Source organism: Acomys russatus, chromosome 31 (assembly GCF_903995435.1).
Source record: "Acomys russatus chromosome 31, mAcoRus1.1, whole genome shotgun sequence".
In the NCBI taxonomy this organism is placed as follows: domain Eukaryota; kingdom Metazoa; phylum Chordata; class Mammalia; order Rodentia; family Muridae; genus Acomys; species Acomys russatus.
The window spans coordinates 10,141,097-10,156,096 of record NC_067167.1 but is presented as its reverse complement, the minus strand read 5'-3'; the positions used below and the strand labels follow the sequence as shown (position 1 = coordinate 10,156,096).

The 15,000-nt window shown below is 50.0% G+C and overlaps 1 protein-coding gene across 1 annotated transcript in view; it reads right to left on the bottom strand.

Annotated features, from left to right (window-relative positions):
* Nucleotides 1-6,533: 6,533 nt before the first annotated feature.
* Nucleotides 6,534-15,000, bottom strand: part of Nt5dc3 (5'-nucleotidase domain containing 3) — a 53,889-nt gene continuing 45,422 nt past the window's right edge. The window contains exons 11-14 of the mRNA XM_051139737.1: nt 14,497-14,583; nt 12,971-13,111; nt 8,912-8,976; nt 6,534-6,845 (exon numbers count right to left, since the gene is read on the bottom strand). Coding sequence (XP_050995694.1) covers nt 6,593-6,845; nt 8,912-8,976; nt 12,971-13,111; nt 14,497-14,583 — 546 coding nt within the window. The 3' untranslated portion in view covers nt 6,534-6,592. The remainder of the gene's footprint in view (nt 6,846-8,911; nt 8,977-12,970; nt 13,112-14,496; nt 14,584-15,000) is intronic.

Sequence of the window (15,000 nt, the reverse complement as noted above, 5' to 3'; positions counted from 1 at the left end):
TCACCCCTCTAGTTAATGTGGGCTTGGTCCCATGGGTAAAGAGCCATGTCACCAGGACCTCTACCTGCAGAGTCTGCACATTCCAGAGGGCACTTGTTCTGTTCCATTGCGGTGAGCTGTGATCCTGTGGTGTTTTCCCATTGACTCTAAGGGCCAAAGGCAGGGCTTCGCCTCACATATTTTGTATCCCAGTACCCAGAAGTACCTGCCACAGGGATATGTTCAATAAACATTTTTGGAACAACAACAAAAAATCACTGTGTGCCTGGGGAGGGGAGGTGTCAAATTATGAAAGCAAAATGTGCTTATTGAGGCTAATTAGAGCCCTTTCGGTTGGCCAACATTTATCATCGATTCTTTGGTTTTTGTTTCCTTGCATTTACTTGAGGCAAATGAAAGCCCACTTCACACCCACCAGGAGAGCAATAGTCAGATGGCCCCTCAGAGGACAAGCCTTGGTGAGGGTGTGGTGAACCGGAGCTCCCATGTTTTGCTGGTGGGAATGCCAAGTGGAGGGATTGTGGGAAAGTCTAACAGCTCCTCAGACAGCCCACAGGATTACCACAGGGCCCAAAACTACCTCTCATAGGAGTATACCCAAGAGAAAGGAACACCCATAGACTCACGTGTACTCAGGGTTCATAACGGCCAAAAGGCAGAACCACTCAACCGCTATTTGTATGTCATAACCAAGCGATAGCGTAGGCACGTAGCAATACACCTCTTAAAGAGGCAGGGTTGCTATATGCAACAATGTACCGTGACAGCATTAGAAAATGAAGTGTTAGCCAGGCAGTGGTGTCGTATGTCTTTAATCCCAGCACTCAGGGAGGCAGAGACAGGAGGATTGCTGTGAGTTCAAGGCCGGCCTGGTCTACAAACTGAGTTCTCGAACAGCTAAGACTACAAAGAGAAACCCTGTCTCGTAAAACCAAAAGAAATGAGGTGTTATTTACACCCTGGCCACGGACGGCATGCTGCTCCTCTCTCACGCCCTCCCCTCCTTTCCTTGCCTCCCTACATAGCCCAGGCTAGCCTTAAAGCCCAGACACCCTGCCTTAGCCTCCAGAGTGCTAAGATCATGGGCTTAAGCTACTATAAAAAAAAGTTATTGAAACTGGAGAGTTAGGAGGGGGAATAAAAACAAAAAGGCTTTAAAACCACCAATTGAGTCCCTTCTGCAGATTAGCAGCAGGCTGAGCAGCATCCGGTGACTCGACTTGCCGGGATTAATGAGCAGAACTGAGCTCTGTGCCCCTGAGCCCAGGCCCTACAGATTCACATCTGTGGGTCTGGCATAAAGATTTCAACACACTGTGAAATTCTGGTCCTTCCTCCCACCTCCCACCTCAGCACGCTGTAACAGCCACCCACCCATCTCCTCTTTCCCCGGTTATCAGAAGGGCTCGGTGTCAGCAGGGTGGACGGCTGGGTTGGGCCCGGCCTCAAGCTCCGCCCTGCTCTACCCCACTACGAGTTTGCTGAGTCAAGTCTCTATGGAGTTCTGGAAGCCATAAAACATCTTAGAAGCTCTCTCCCAACTCCAGGAAACTGAAGATGCCCAGTTCCCCACAACGCCCTCTAGGACACCACATCATGAAAAGAGTGATGCCGCGTGTCCAGGAAACCACCCCAAAACAACACAGGTAGGACAGATTAGCTAAGGGCTCCGTGGCATCCATCACAACAACAACAACAACAAAAACGTAAGTAGTCACACTGGGAAATCGTGACAGTCACAGGAGCTACGAATGAGGGATGCTAAGTATCTACATACATGCAATCAAGAAGTGTAAAAATAAGGCATTCAAAATACTTATTTATTTATTGGTTTTTTGTTTTGTTTTGTTTTGATTTGATTTTTTGAGACAGAGTTTCTCTGTGTAGCCTTGGCTGTCCAGGACTCACTTTGTAGACCAGGCTGTCCGCCTGCCTCTGCCTCCCTGAGCGCTGAAATTACAGGTGTGCACCTCAATTCCACATTTCCCCAGCACGTCCCAGCTTCCCTGGTAAATGACGACAAGCAAACAGGTGAACTGCCACTTCTGATTCTCCTAGACGATATAGCCCACACTCCATCCCTCGACCACCACCCTACCCCGCATGCGCCTGCCTGAGGCAGCGCTCACATGAGCTCCTGTCTGTGGCTTGTCTTGTGTGTCTGAAGGCCCAGAAACAACCTACGTTCCACCCATTCTCAGCCCCCTTCTGTGGGTCCATTAGATTCCTTCTTTCGAGGGGCTCAGATCTCTGATTTCTTTTAGTAGAAATAACCTCAAATCCCGAGGGAAGCCATGTTTTGCAACTGGATTAAAGGACGTGTGACTGACGGCGCACCGACAGACCAAGAGATATAATTCTAGCTTTATTTGGCTGTAAAGTTCACTATCACAACATACACAATCGACATGTAGAATAAATAGCCAATCCACATCCCAAATAAATAGTGGACCTACTTTGCGCTTATCGGGCCTGATGCCACACAGGCACAGGCATTCCACTACACAAGGGCTGAAGCTGGTACTAACGGAAAAACAAGGGGGACACTGTTGATGGAAGGGGACCCTGGGAACAAGTGCTTCATGCAGGAAGATCTTAGGAGGAGCACCCCCGGGAGGGGAAGGGGTTAGACCAGTTGGAAAGGTGGGTGCTGAAAACGCAAGGCAAGTACATACAGAAAGGTCTTGGTAGCCCCACAAAGGGAGCTCTGGAACGGTCCCAAAGTAGTGCTGGAGAGGCCAGCCAGGCCCTGGTACGTTCACAGGGAACAGTCATAGATGATACATCCCCAGGAAAGGCATGTGATCTGGGGCAAGGCAGGGCCGTGCATTAAGGAGCACTCCTAGCAGCTGGGATGAATCAGTCTTCAGTCCTGAGCTGAGAGCAGTGATAACCAAGGGAGACAATTCATAGCTCGGACCCACAGGGCCAAGCAGTCTTGGCGGGTACCGCAGACTTGGTGTTTGCCACTGGCCGGGTGGAGATAGATGCATACTGCAACCAGAGACCCCTAAGGGGACGCGGCACACTGGCGCAGGCCCTACACCAGCTGCACCCAAGCTGGGAGGATCCTTCACGTGCGGGAAGCAAAGACTCTTTGCCATCCGAGCAGGGGCAGGCAAGCCACGGCCTGCGCTGGGGAGTCAGATCCCAGTGGAACAGCGTATCCATCAGCTCCTACAGGGGCAGCGCAACAGGAGAGCCTAAAAAGTTGAAAACGGTTCCCTCACCAGAAGAGCCTCTCTCTCCTCTGCCTTCCCTTTGCTTAGCCTATCAGTGGTCTGACTCATCGGCTGAACTTAAGAGCCTAGCTCCCAAATGCTAAGGCCAAAAACATAGATAAATAAATCACAGTAGAAAAATAAAAAAAGGAGGGGAAAAATATCCCACCAAACAAACATGGTGGTACACGCCTTTTATCCCAACACCCTATGGAGGCAGAGGCAAGCAATATCTAAAAGTTTGAGACCAACCTGGTCTACATAGTAACTCCCAGGACAGCTAGAGCTACATTACTGCGACCCTATCCCCAAAACCAAGGAAAAAGAAAATCATTAAGGGGAAAGCGGGGGTGGGCCCCCTCCCTGAGCAGTTGACTAGAACAATGAGGGAGCCCTGCATCTGGCCAAACTTAGTCTTTTGAGCATTTTAGTCAAGAATCCCCCAAGTAGGTTATGGGCAGCAAGTGAGCATTTGGACCAAGTTGAACTTCAGTGTTTAATACTCACAGAAGGGGGGACTTGGTGGTGGTGGGGGAGCCATTTAGTTCACCCGAAGTTAAATTCGGTAGGAGGCATGACTGCTTTTCACTTCTCCCTTGCAATAAATAAGAGAGCTGATGCATTCAAAACAACTAGTAATTTAGCCTGGACCAAATCAGTAGCAGGTGTACTGATGGTAAAATCAGAGGGGGGCAGGGACAGAGACCCACATGGGTAGGGAGCAGAGGCCAAAGGAGGAGAGGAGGAGAGGAGGGGGGATGAGGAAAGAGTGGGGGAAGGACAGGGGGGAGGGTGGAAGGACAGGGGGGAGGGTGGGAGAGGGCCATGCTATTTTAGGAGCTAGAGCTTCAAAAGCACCTAAGATATTTTTAAAGCCAGCTCTCCCCTGAAAAAGCAATGCTGGGAAAAACCCAGCAGTGCAGATTGCTCCAGTGGCCCCTGCTGACACCACAAACCTTGCTGGACGTCACGCCGGCAGTGGGTGTGTGAGGGGGAGAGACTGCCCTCAGACTGAATTTTTGTTCACATGATTCTTAGAAGGTCAGTCCAAGCAATGTCAGAAATAAATACTATAATTTTAAAGGTATTAAAAATAATATTCCTGTTTGGTTTACAATTAGATTTTTTTTTTCTTACAGTAGAAAAAAAGATCTGCCCCCCCCCTTTTAAATCTATATACTGTCATCTATGTGCACACAAAAGGACACTCTGGAAAGAACGAGATGCCAGTGCAGGAGGTCAGACCCCAGCCAAGGGTCCCGGGGACAAGGTCAAACTTGTCCTGAGTGCACAAGATAAGGACAGTAACCTAGTGGACACCACCTTGTTCTCCCTACACGGATGCTACGCCAGGCCACGCTGCCAGCGGCATGCTTGGTGCGCCACCCCAGCCGATCCCAGTACAATCTGTCACGTGTGGTGATGTCAAGACTGTGACCCTTGTACACAGGAACAGACTGTAAAGTTCATCCCTCATACCCAGGAGACGAGATGGTTTTCTCACCTAAGGCTTAGGCCAAACCAGCATCTAGTCTACACACAAAAAACATCTGAGTAGACCGATGATTCTTTTTCTTTTTCTTTTTCTTTTCTTTTCCTTTTTTTTTTTTTTTTTTTTTTTAAGCTTCTTCATTCTACTCCCACAAAGCACAAGTTAGGGGCATCCCAAGCAGCACGCATCCTTTGGGGACCCTGACACCTAGCACTGCTGAGCATCGCCTGCTGAGCATTTGATGCCAGCTGCCAACCCACTCCCTGGTGGCTAACACTAGGGAACAGGCAAAAAGAAAACCGCCCATCCTACTCTGAAAAGGAGGAGAATGCTGAACCCCAGTTTTAGAATACAACCCAGGAGAAGGGGAGGGGAGGGTGGTCCAAAGGGTCACCTCTGCGATGGCGTTGGATACAGCAAACATCGAAGGTCCCTATGATAGCACGAAGCATCACAGCAAATGCTAGACAGTTCACTTAGCTTGGCCGCCTACAAGAGGCCAAGTGAGCAGGCCATCCAGAGCTGGTTACCATCATCTTAGTGCAGTACAGAGGTCAAAGGGCAAGCATTCGCCACAAGCCTCCTCCACGTTCGCGCCACTCTTTAGCTTTATATATAGCCCGCCACAGGTGCATGCCTATGATACAATACTCAGGAGACTGAGGCAGGAGGATTGAGTCCAAGGCCAGCCTGGGCTCCATAGCAAGACCCTCACTTGGCAGGAGCGGGATGAAGGAGGAGGGGAGGAGTGAGGAGGAAGAAAGAAGCAGCAGCTATGGTAACAACAGTAGCAGCCATGCCACATTAGTGCAAATGCTTAACATGAGTCAGGCCACATGAGACAGAGCTAATCTGGCCACAAGCATTCACATGGCCTTTGCAATGGAAACACCATCAAACAGAACTGTGCCCCTGACAGCAGGCACTCCTGTGGTACCCAAGCATCAAATATGTGTGAAGATACTGCAAAACAGACTTAAGAAAGGATTCTTCCCTCCAGCGGGGGTGATGGGCAGAATAGATGTCCCCAGCGTGGCTCTTCGCATGAAATGTGACATTCCACTAGCCAGCTGCTGTGTCCTGGATGCCCTAGCACACAGGACAGCACTGGCCACAGAAGGAAATGTGACTTCTGCTTGCCAGCTGCTGTGTCCTGCCAGAGTGTCCTAGCACACACACATGCACAGGCTAACACTGGCCTCGGACTGGGCCCCAAGGCTTTGCTTCTTCTACAACGTCCGGACCCTCGGGCGGAAAGGTGATTTTAACTGGAGCCGCTGTCTCCCCACCCCTCTCCTGGGGGTGAGGAGGGAATCACCCATCACCCCTTTGCCAGCACAGGGCAGGCAGGACAAGTGCACACTGAGGACAAATGCCTCTTGTTCTCTCTCAGCAAAGTCATTCCCGGAGGCTGTGGTTTCTTGGAGCAGTACGTGAAAAAGTCTTCGAAAGCCTTGAAGACTGGGGAACCGGCTAGAGATGGGGCCGCTCCCTGAGCAACCTGCTTCCGACCTGTCACCACACCCCCACAGTCCCCAGTGCTCTTCTCTCATAAACAACCAAAAAAAAAAAAAAAAAAAAAAAGTCTCAGAGAATCAAGAAGTGTCCACTCTTGACCTACTGGACACAAAGTGCATCAAGAGGTCTTACTTGTCTCAGAAGGCAGCAATAAACAAGGCCGCCTCAGCTGTGTGAGGGAGGGCCAGTCAACCCCAGGCGGCAGCCAGCTCCTATCTCAGCCTGGACAGGACAGTATTCCTGGTAAGGTAGAAAAAAATACAAAAGGCATATCTGACTCTTTGGGAAAACAACTCTCAGGCCGCTCCACTCTCTGTGAGGCCATGGCCGCCTCTGGCTTTTCCCTCAGGCAGCTTCTGGGTTACTTGGCCTGCGCCTCCTGCAGCAGAGGGGCTTTGAAGGCAGAGGGGCTGTCCGACCAGGCAGGGAGTTCGTGCTGCAGGGGAGTCCTCCTGGGGTAGAATGTGTGGTGGACGTCGTAGTTCAGGAGGCAGCTCAGAGATGCCATGTAGATGTCAGCAAACCTCGATAGGCGCCTCAGGAAATAGGTCGGGTTCTGGTCTGTGCGGAACAAGCTCCCGAACTGCGCGTTGAAGAAACTTTTGGTCATTTCTCTGAAGTGTCAAGAAGAAAAAAACAAAGTGACAGTTAAAAGTTTCAAAGGCTTTTTTTTCCTTTTAATACTGAAGTAAAAACATCTTTAAAACAAAAAGCTACTGAGAAGAAAAAAACAGCCCATGAGCCAAAGGCAGACCTAATTACTACTCAAGAAAAACACTGCAAGCCGAGTATGGGGCCTGTGCCCATAATCTCACCAGGGGCTGAGGTCAGATCAGGAAGACCCCATCTTACAAAACAAACAAACCACAAAATACCATCTGCCCAGCCGTCTCTCAAAATAGCCTCAACCACATCCCCTACTGGTGCCAGCTAAAACACTACTTCAAGGCTGAGGTGTGAACCTCGCGCCCCTCCCGCCTTACATTGTGGCCCAATCAGAGCGGGCAGAGCTGCTTTCGAGGTACTGAGACAAAGAATTCTCTAGACCAAGACCAAGTTTCTAGACCAAGAACTAAGCAAGGCACAGAAATGAAACGCTCTAAGGCCTCATGGAGGAGTCACTGCTATTATCAAATGCTTCCTCACGTGCCCCTCCGCAGCCTAACCCACCGCATCTGCAGTCACCCGAGCCAAGGCGGCAGGCCTCTGCAGTCAGACCTCTGTGCATTTGTCTCAGTCAACGTCCTCCACACACAGAGCACACCAGCAAAATAGGTTAATAAATCGGTTACAAACAGAGCAGAAGCCTAACTCACTGCACAACTGTGCATAAAAGCCACTCTCCAGCAGCAGTTGTCTGTTGTCATCCGAGAATGGCCAGATGCCACCAACCAAATAACCACAGCTGTCCAAACCCCAGCTAGGTCTTTGCAGGCAAACAACATAAATGGTATTCAGACTTTTATGGAAGCATCTTATTAAAATGCGGTGATGAAAGCCGGGGGTGGGGAGTTGGGGGTTTTGGGGGGAGTGTTGGATAGATGGCTCAGTGGTTAAGAGCACGCTTTGTCCTCAAGAGAGGACCTAGGTGTGATTCCTAGCACCCACATGGCGGCCCAAGGCTGCCCATAACATCCAAGGAATCTGATGACTCTTCTGACCTTCTTAGGCAGAAGGCGTGCACAGGGTGCAGACATACATGCAAGCAAAATGTTCCTACACATTAAAAAAAAAAAACAAGCAAACAAACTAAACTAAACTAAAATAATGTGAGAGAGAGAGAGAGAGAGAGAGAGAGAGAGAGAGGGAAAAAAAAAAAGATGTGACTGGGAACTCTCTAGCAGGTAAAATACTTCCTTAATAAGCCACATTAGGTTCCTAGGAGTGAGTGATCCATGCACTGCAGACAGACCCAGGCCTCCAGAGACAGGGGGCCCTGAAATCAAACCACATCATCCCCCTTCCCCACGCTCCTCTGCTCCACATTTTTAAAGCAAAAGAAGTCAAGTCTGAAAATGCCTGAGCCAGCCCACAGTCTGAGGAAGACCTAAGGAAGAGACTCAGTACAGGAGTACGTGGAACCGCCCCCAGCATCCCTTGTCCAATCAGGCTGCCATTGCTTAAGGACCAGAACCCCAGAAACAACCAGTTTCCAAATCTCAGGCTATGCCAGGGCATGGGACCACCCACCAACAGTTCACAGAGTGTGTAAAAGCATCCACCATAGAAAGCAGGTGTCACCAAGGCCCCCTATGGCCAACTGTTTCCCTAAGGACACACTTAAGAAACTTCTCACAACAGGAAGGCTTTCTTCACCAAGAAAAGCCAGGGGCACGTTCCTGAAACAGCAGGCAGCATAACTAGACCTGCAGGAGCTCTGAGGATCCCTGGGTGTTGAAAGCCCACCCCCAGCACTGTGCCAACAGCCACGCATGCTGCCAGTACCAACAACAGGGCAAGGAGAAAAGGGGAAGAAGGAAATGCCACCTCCTGCAAGGCAGAGAACAGCGGGAGACCGTAGCTGGCTTTGAAAAAATACCACATGTCACCATCTGCAGGGAGCTGATCCTGGCTACCTAAGAGTCATCCTCACCTGGGAGCTAAAAGAGGATATTTCCTGATGCACAGAGCACACCAAGGGTGGTGGGCATTCACAGGTGACAAGCAGGGGCACACTTACCTCATCTCCTTCCTCTCCTTTTTCCACTCCTGTAAAACCAGCTGTGACTCGGCATCTCTGTGGACCTGCAGGGGCAGAAGCTAACAGTTTCCAGGGTTCTGGTTTCAAACAAACTCGTTAGCAATAAGAATTTCTTTCTTTCTTTTTTTTTAAGATTTATTTATTATTATTATGTATACAGTGTTTTGCCAGTATGTATGCCTGCACACCAGGAAAAAAGCACCAGATCTTATTATAGATGGTTGTGAGCCACCATGTGGTTGCTGGGAATTGAACTTACGTCCTTTGGAAAAACAGACAGTACTCTTAACCTCTGAGCCATCGCTCCAGCCCTCAGTAAAAATTTCTTAAAAGGCAAGTTCTCGTGATGGAATCCTACTCCTCAAGTCTTAACAGGCAAGCACTCGTGCGAAGTAATGTGTTTCCCCAAGGAAAGCCTGGCTTCTTGACACACAAAGAAGCATCAGCTGGCTGGCTGGCCTTATGCCAACTGGACACAAGCTAGAGGGATCTGAAAGGAGGGAACCTTAACAGAGAGAACGCCTCCGTAAGATCCAACTGTAGGGCATTTTCTTAATCATGACTGATGGGGGAAGAGCCCAGCCCATTGTGGGTGATGTCATCTCTGGGCTGGTGGTCCTGGGTTCTACAAGAAAGCAGGTGAGCAAGCCATGGGGGAGGCAAGCCAGTGAGAAGCACCCCTCCATGGCCTCTGCATCAGCTCCTGCCTCCAGGTTCCTGCCCTGCTTGAGTTCCTGTCCTGACTTCCTTTGGTGATGAACTGTGATGTGGAAGTGCAAAACAAATAAACTCACACGTACACACGTGCGCACGCACACAGAGGGGGGCCGGATTCACAGGGACAGTTTTACAGAGACGGGTTGAAAAGAGAACAAGCTAAACATGGGTGAAGGATGAAGACAGAACAGGCCAGAAGATTACAGCATATAGCCCATCGCTGTCCCCCAATGTAATTAACTCTGCATAGGCAAAACAAAGGTTGGCTAGTGCATCCCTGCCTGCCCCCTCGTCTGAATGGGATACTGCAATCAGGCCAGCCCAGCAGGCAGCTGACAGCAGGTAAGTAGACCCAGGCAGTACCTACTCTACTGTCTGTCTGTGAGCCGACAAACGAAATGGCTGCGAAACAAAGGAAGGATAATTCCATCGTACGTGAAAGTGAAATCAGCAGCCATTTGCTCACACTGTCTATGGCTGCACTGTGAAAAACTGAGTGCTCAGGACCTGGTCCACAGCCCACACACCCGACAACACCCACTATCTGGCCTTCAAAGAAATCCGCCGACCCCAAGTCCATATGCGGCCTGAATGGTCTAGAGACACCAGCTCTATCACCATTCATCATGACCACTTTAAACGTCCTTCATGACTAAGGGAAAAATTATATCTGCTTATTTTGTCAGGCTTTACTCAAAACAACACTTCCGCAGCTCTTCCCCAAAGTAAAGCCAATCTTGAGGGACACGCTCATCTGCATGATCTGAGAATAACCACCACGGGAGAGTTCCAGACGCACCAGTCATCAGATCAACATGGAACCTTCCAGAGTGGGGCCACTGGTGGTGCGGGCTGGGCACGAGGAAAGAAGCTCATCTGGGTATGTTTAACGGACCAACCGTGGCCTTGGTTTGTGGCAGCCACAGCCGACACAGCACTCTAATGCCTCAGAGCTGAGGGGATGCAGAGGCGGAGACCAGTGAGCAGAGCAGCCATGTAAGGAGTTTCTCTGCTGTGCCCCCCCGAATCACGGACGCATGCGGGCTGTGCTCGCAGGCTCGCCCCAGAGAGCGGAGAGGAGGGAATGTGCCCAAGGCCCCAACCTTAGGTCAACCAGACTTCACATCTGCATGGCTTCACGCTGCAGATTCCTCTGTAGTTAGAAAAGCGACTTTAGCGCCCAGCCTCAGTTTCCTCTCCTATGAAACCAGGGCAGAAATGCACATGTTAATTCCCTTTTCTGTCTGTCTGCTACCATTCTCTTGGGCATCGAGCACTGTTCACAGGCCAGAGGGGGTAAATTGTCAAAACCTGAGCCAGCTGTAATGCAGTCACTACAGTCGCTACACGCAGGTCACCTGTGCATTCCATCGGATGCTCGGTCACAGAAAGACAGGACTAGTCAGGCAGGCGCAGTCTCCCTTATCCTCAGGTTAGTCCCCGAACCCCTATAACCTAAAATGGGGGGCACTATCATACCCTATATATGCTGCCTTTCCTATGTGTGCATACTCTATACCAGAGGTCAATTTATAAATTAGGCACAAAATAAGAGATTAATAACTAATAAGCCGGGTGCAGTGGCGCACTGCCTTTTTAATCCCAGTACTCAGGGAGGCAGAGGCAGGAGGATCTCCAGGAATTTGAGACTAGCCTGGTCTACAAAGTGAGTCCAGGACAGACACAGCTACACAGAGAAACCCTGTCTCAAAAAAAAAACCAAAAGACAAAAACAAACAAACAAAAAAACTCCACTAATAATTAAGCAGAAGTTTTAACAATATACTGTAAACATTATTTAAAACTAATAAACTTTGTTTCTGAAATTTTCTACTTCTTATTTTTGGACTACTTAGTCATTGGCAACTAAAATAAAAACCCAGAAAGAGAGCCCACAAATAAGCCTGTCACAGGGTCTTAGCTCCACCCGACAACTGCTAAGGCAGCAAGCACTTCCGGGCGGTGCTGCAAAGCCCAGGCTTAAGCCTCACAAAGGCTCAAGCTGAGCCTCATGATCATTGTATGCTCTCAAAACCCAGGTGCCTTGTTCTAAGATGGAAACATTACACCTGCGCACACGGGACAGCTGTGACTCCTAAATGACTCCCGGGTACCACGCGAGCCCTCGGCACGATGGTGCACACGGGCGGAATAAGAACGCCCACCATGTGACACAGGTGTAGGCTCAACTACACTGGCCCAGGCTTGACGTCTGATATTTTTAGAAAATCACCTCATAGCGCACACAGTAAAGAAAGCAAAACAAAACCTCAGTCAAGAAAGCCCTACCAGAACCGCGGCCTGGAGGACGTGCCGGGCCCCACGCGCTGGAATGTGCACGCTGGGGGAGAGGACACAGCCTGCCCTGCCTCTCCTCGAAGCTTGGCAGGAGACGCTGTGGGCAGCAGGCCATGACCAGAGCCTGCAAGTGTGCCAGCCAAAACAGAGTGGCCACCTGTGCCAATCAACCTCAAATCATCTTCACCCGCTCACACAGCATGGCCAGCTGAGATGCACGAGGGGAGAATCACGATGGCTCATGAGATGGGATGGGAATAGCCCTGAAAAGCAGTCACAGGTACAAGAGAGGGGCTGCATCTTGGGCTAGGATACGTAACAAAGGCATCTGGTCTTAACTGGCCCAAGTTGGCTGCAGGACTCCATCACTGAACTCCGGAAAGCTGCTTAGTTTCGGTGCCATTGGAGACTGACCCGGTATCCCATCATCCTTTGCGACGCTTTGGTGCCTAGACTGGTGTGTTCATTCCAAAAGACCATTTTACAAATGAGGAAACTGTAGGCCAGTGCAGGGAAGTCCCCGAGGTAATTAAAGGCATGGTGGGTGGATGATATAACTAAGTAGGGACTAATGAGCAGATTTTCACCAGCAGAGGCACAAAAACCACACCTGCCTTTAAGAGCCTGGGGGAGGCTCTCGGGAGCATTCGTAAGGGTCCCATCGAGAAGAGAGGACGGAATAACCACTAGCAACTCTACAGTCGGCTGAGGACAACTTAAACTTTATAATTACGCAGAAAACGCAGGGCATCATTTTGATCAGTAACTATCTTTAGGCTTAAAGGGGGGTTGTAAGCGAGAAAGAAAGCCGGGTGTGGTGGCGCACGCCTTTAATCCCAGCACCCGGGAGGCAGAGGCAGGCAGATCTGTGAGTTCAAGGCCAACCTGGTCTACAAAGCCAAGGATACACAGAGAAACCCTGTCTCGGGGAGAGAGAGAGAGACAGACAGACAGACAGACAGACAGACAGAGACAGAGAGAGACAAGGGAAGAGTGAGCACGAGCGAGAACAGAAACTCCAACCTGCATCTGCTCCAAGAGGCCGGTCAAGGTTTGCAGCCAGGTCATGGTCTGGATGTACTGCTCCGTGTTCATAATTCTCAGCTCAGACCGCAGCTCGGGGATGATGGCTCCGGTTCGCCAGCCGTGTTTCAGCGTGAGATCCTGATCACAGGAAACAACCACGGGGTGCTATCATCAACCCCCTCGGGCTCCACACTGCCTTGCCTTTCGCAGACAAGGGAGGCACTGCCTCGGTCCCTCTTTAATTGTAATAGTTAGTTATTTAACCAAGGTGAATGTGGCGAATTACGCTTAATTAAAACCAATTTGGCCCCGGGGCTTTGACCGTTTCACCCGGAGAAGGTTTCTGTTCCGGAAGTAATGGCTGTGACTCACAGCTGCTTCATAGACTGGGATGCTGGGGGTGGTGGGGGGCGTGCTTTGGGGTGACGGTGGTATCGAACCACTAACCATGATCTCTGAGGTCAGGGACAGGAAAGAGGCTCAACCCAAATGCTCGGCACGGTCCTCGTTCAAGCTGAGTGAGGTGCCCCTGGAATCCCTGCACCCCACTGCCCAGCACTAGATCAAGAAGATTTCCCAGACGCCTCGAGCTATGCACCACGTGATGCAGTCTTGTAAGAGGACCTGGGAAGAGGATGGGTGGCAGAGCACTTGCCTGTCACGCACGAGGCCCCAGCTCCAACCCCTAATACTGCGCATGTGTGGGTGGCATCCTTTATTCAATACTGCAGCACTTCCTAGACCTCGGATACATCTACCCTGTACCAGGCCGTCCAGGTTATGGGGAACCACAGAACCTCAGGCCTCAAATGATCAGATAGTGCATGCACGTGGGAGCATTTTTATTCCTCATATTACAACCCTGTGAGTACACAACAGGCCAGGGTATAGGTTTTATTCACGAAAAAAAAAATCCCACTGCCTCCCCCAGCCCCTGGCAGTGCCAGCTCCTGCTCTTCAGAGTGATTGCCTAGAAAGAAGCGCAGCTGGCTGTGGGCATTTGCGTGCACTCTTGAAGGTTTTTTTTTGGAGGAAGGGGGAGAATTATTGTTGTTTTTTGGGTTTTTTGTTTGTTAGTTGTTTTGTTTTGTTTTGTTTTTCAAGACAGGGTTTCCTCTGTGTAGCCTTGGCTGTCCTGGACTCGCTTTCCAGACCAGGCTGGCCTCGAACTCACAGAGATCTGCCTGCCTCTGCCTCTCCAAGTGCCGGGATTAAAGACGTGCGCCACCAAGCCAGGTTGCATTCTTGAAGGTTTTAACATATTGATAAAAGGGAAAGAAAAGGCTCCCAGCGGTTAGTGTATTTCACAGCGATTTAAATAGACGTTTCCTGATTAAAATCTTTGACTACATTTCTAGTTCCCATCATTTCGGGGGTGGGGGGGAATCCATTGGCAACTCTAATCTCTCCTGTTTTGAAAAATGGGGCATTCAACACTGTGCCCCACTCCTGCTAGTTCCTAAGAAAAGCATGAAGTGAACCCGACAGGACAGAGAACCCGACAGGTGGGGAAGGCTCCTCACCGCCAGGTCACTGTATATGTGGTCACCAAAATACAGCACTTTGGATCCTCTCCACCCAGTGAGCTTCAGAAATTCGTACAAATTACCCTAAATGAAAGAGAAACATTGATGAGGACAGGTCGGAAACTCAGTAGCCACCGTCCACAATGCCTGCTTTGAAACTTGCAAGAATTGCTTTTAAATACCAACACATGAGGCTAAGAGTACACTCCTGGGAAATCTTTCAGGCCTTCCTTTGATGCCAAATGTACTCTGAAAACACTTCACAGTCAGGCATGACAGTGTACGGCTTTAATCACTGCACTCTGGAGGCAGTCGGGAGGATCTCCGTGAGTTTGGGGCCAGCCTGGTCTACATATTCCAGGCTAGCCAGGATTACATAATGAGACCATCTCAAACACAACAAGGCTGGAGGGATGGCTCAGAGGCTGCTCTTCCAGAGGTCCTGAGTTCAATTCCCAGCAGCCACATGGTGGCTCACAGCCATCTATAATGTGATCTGGT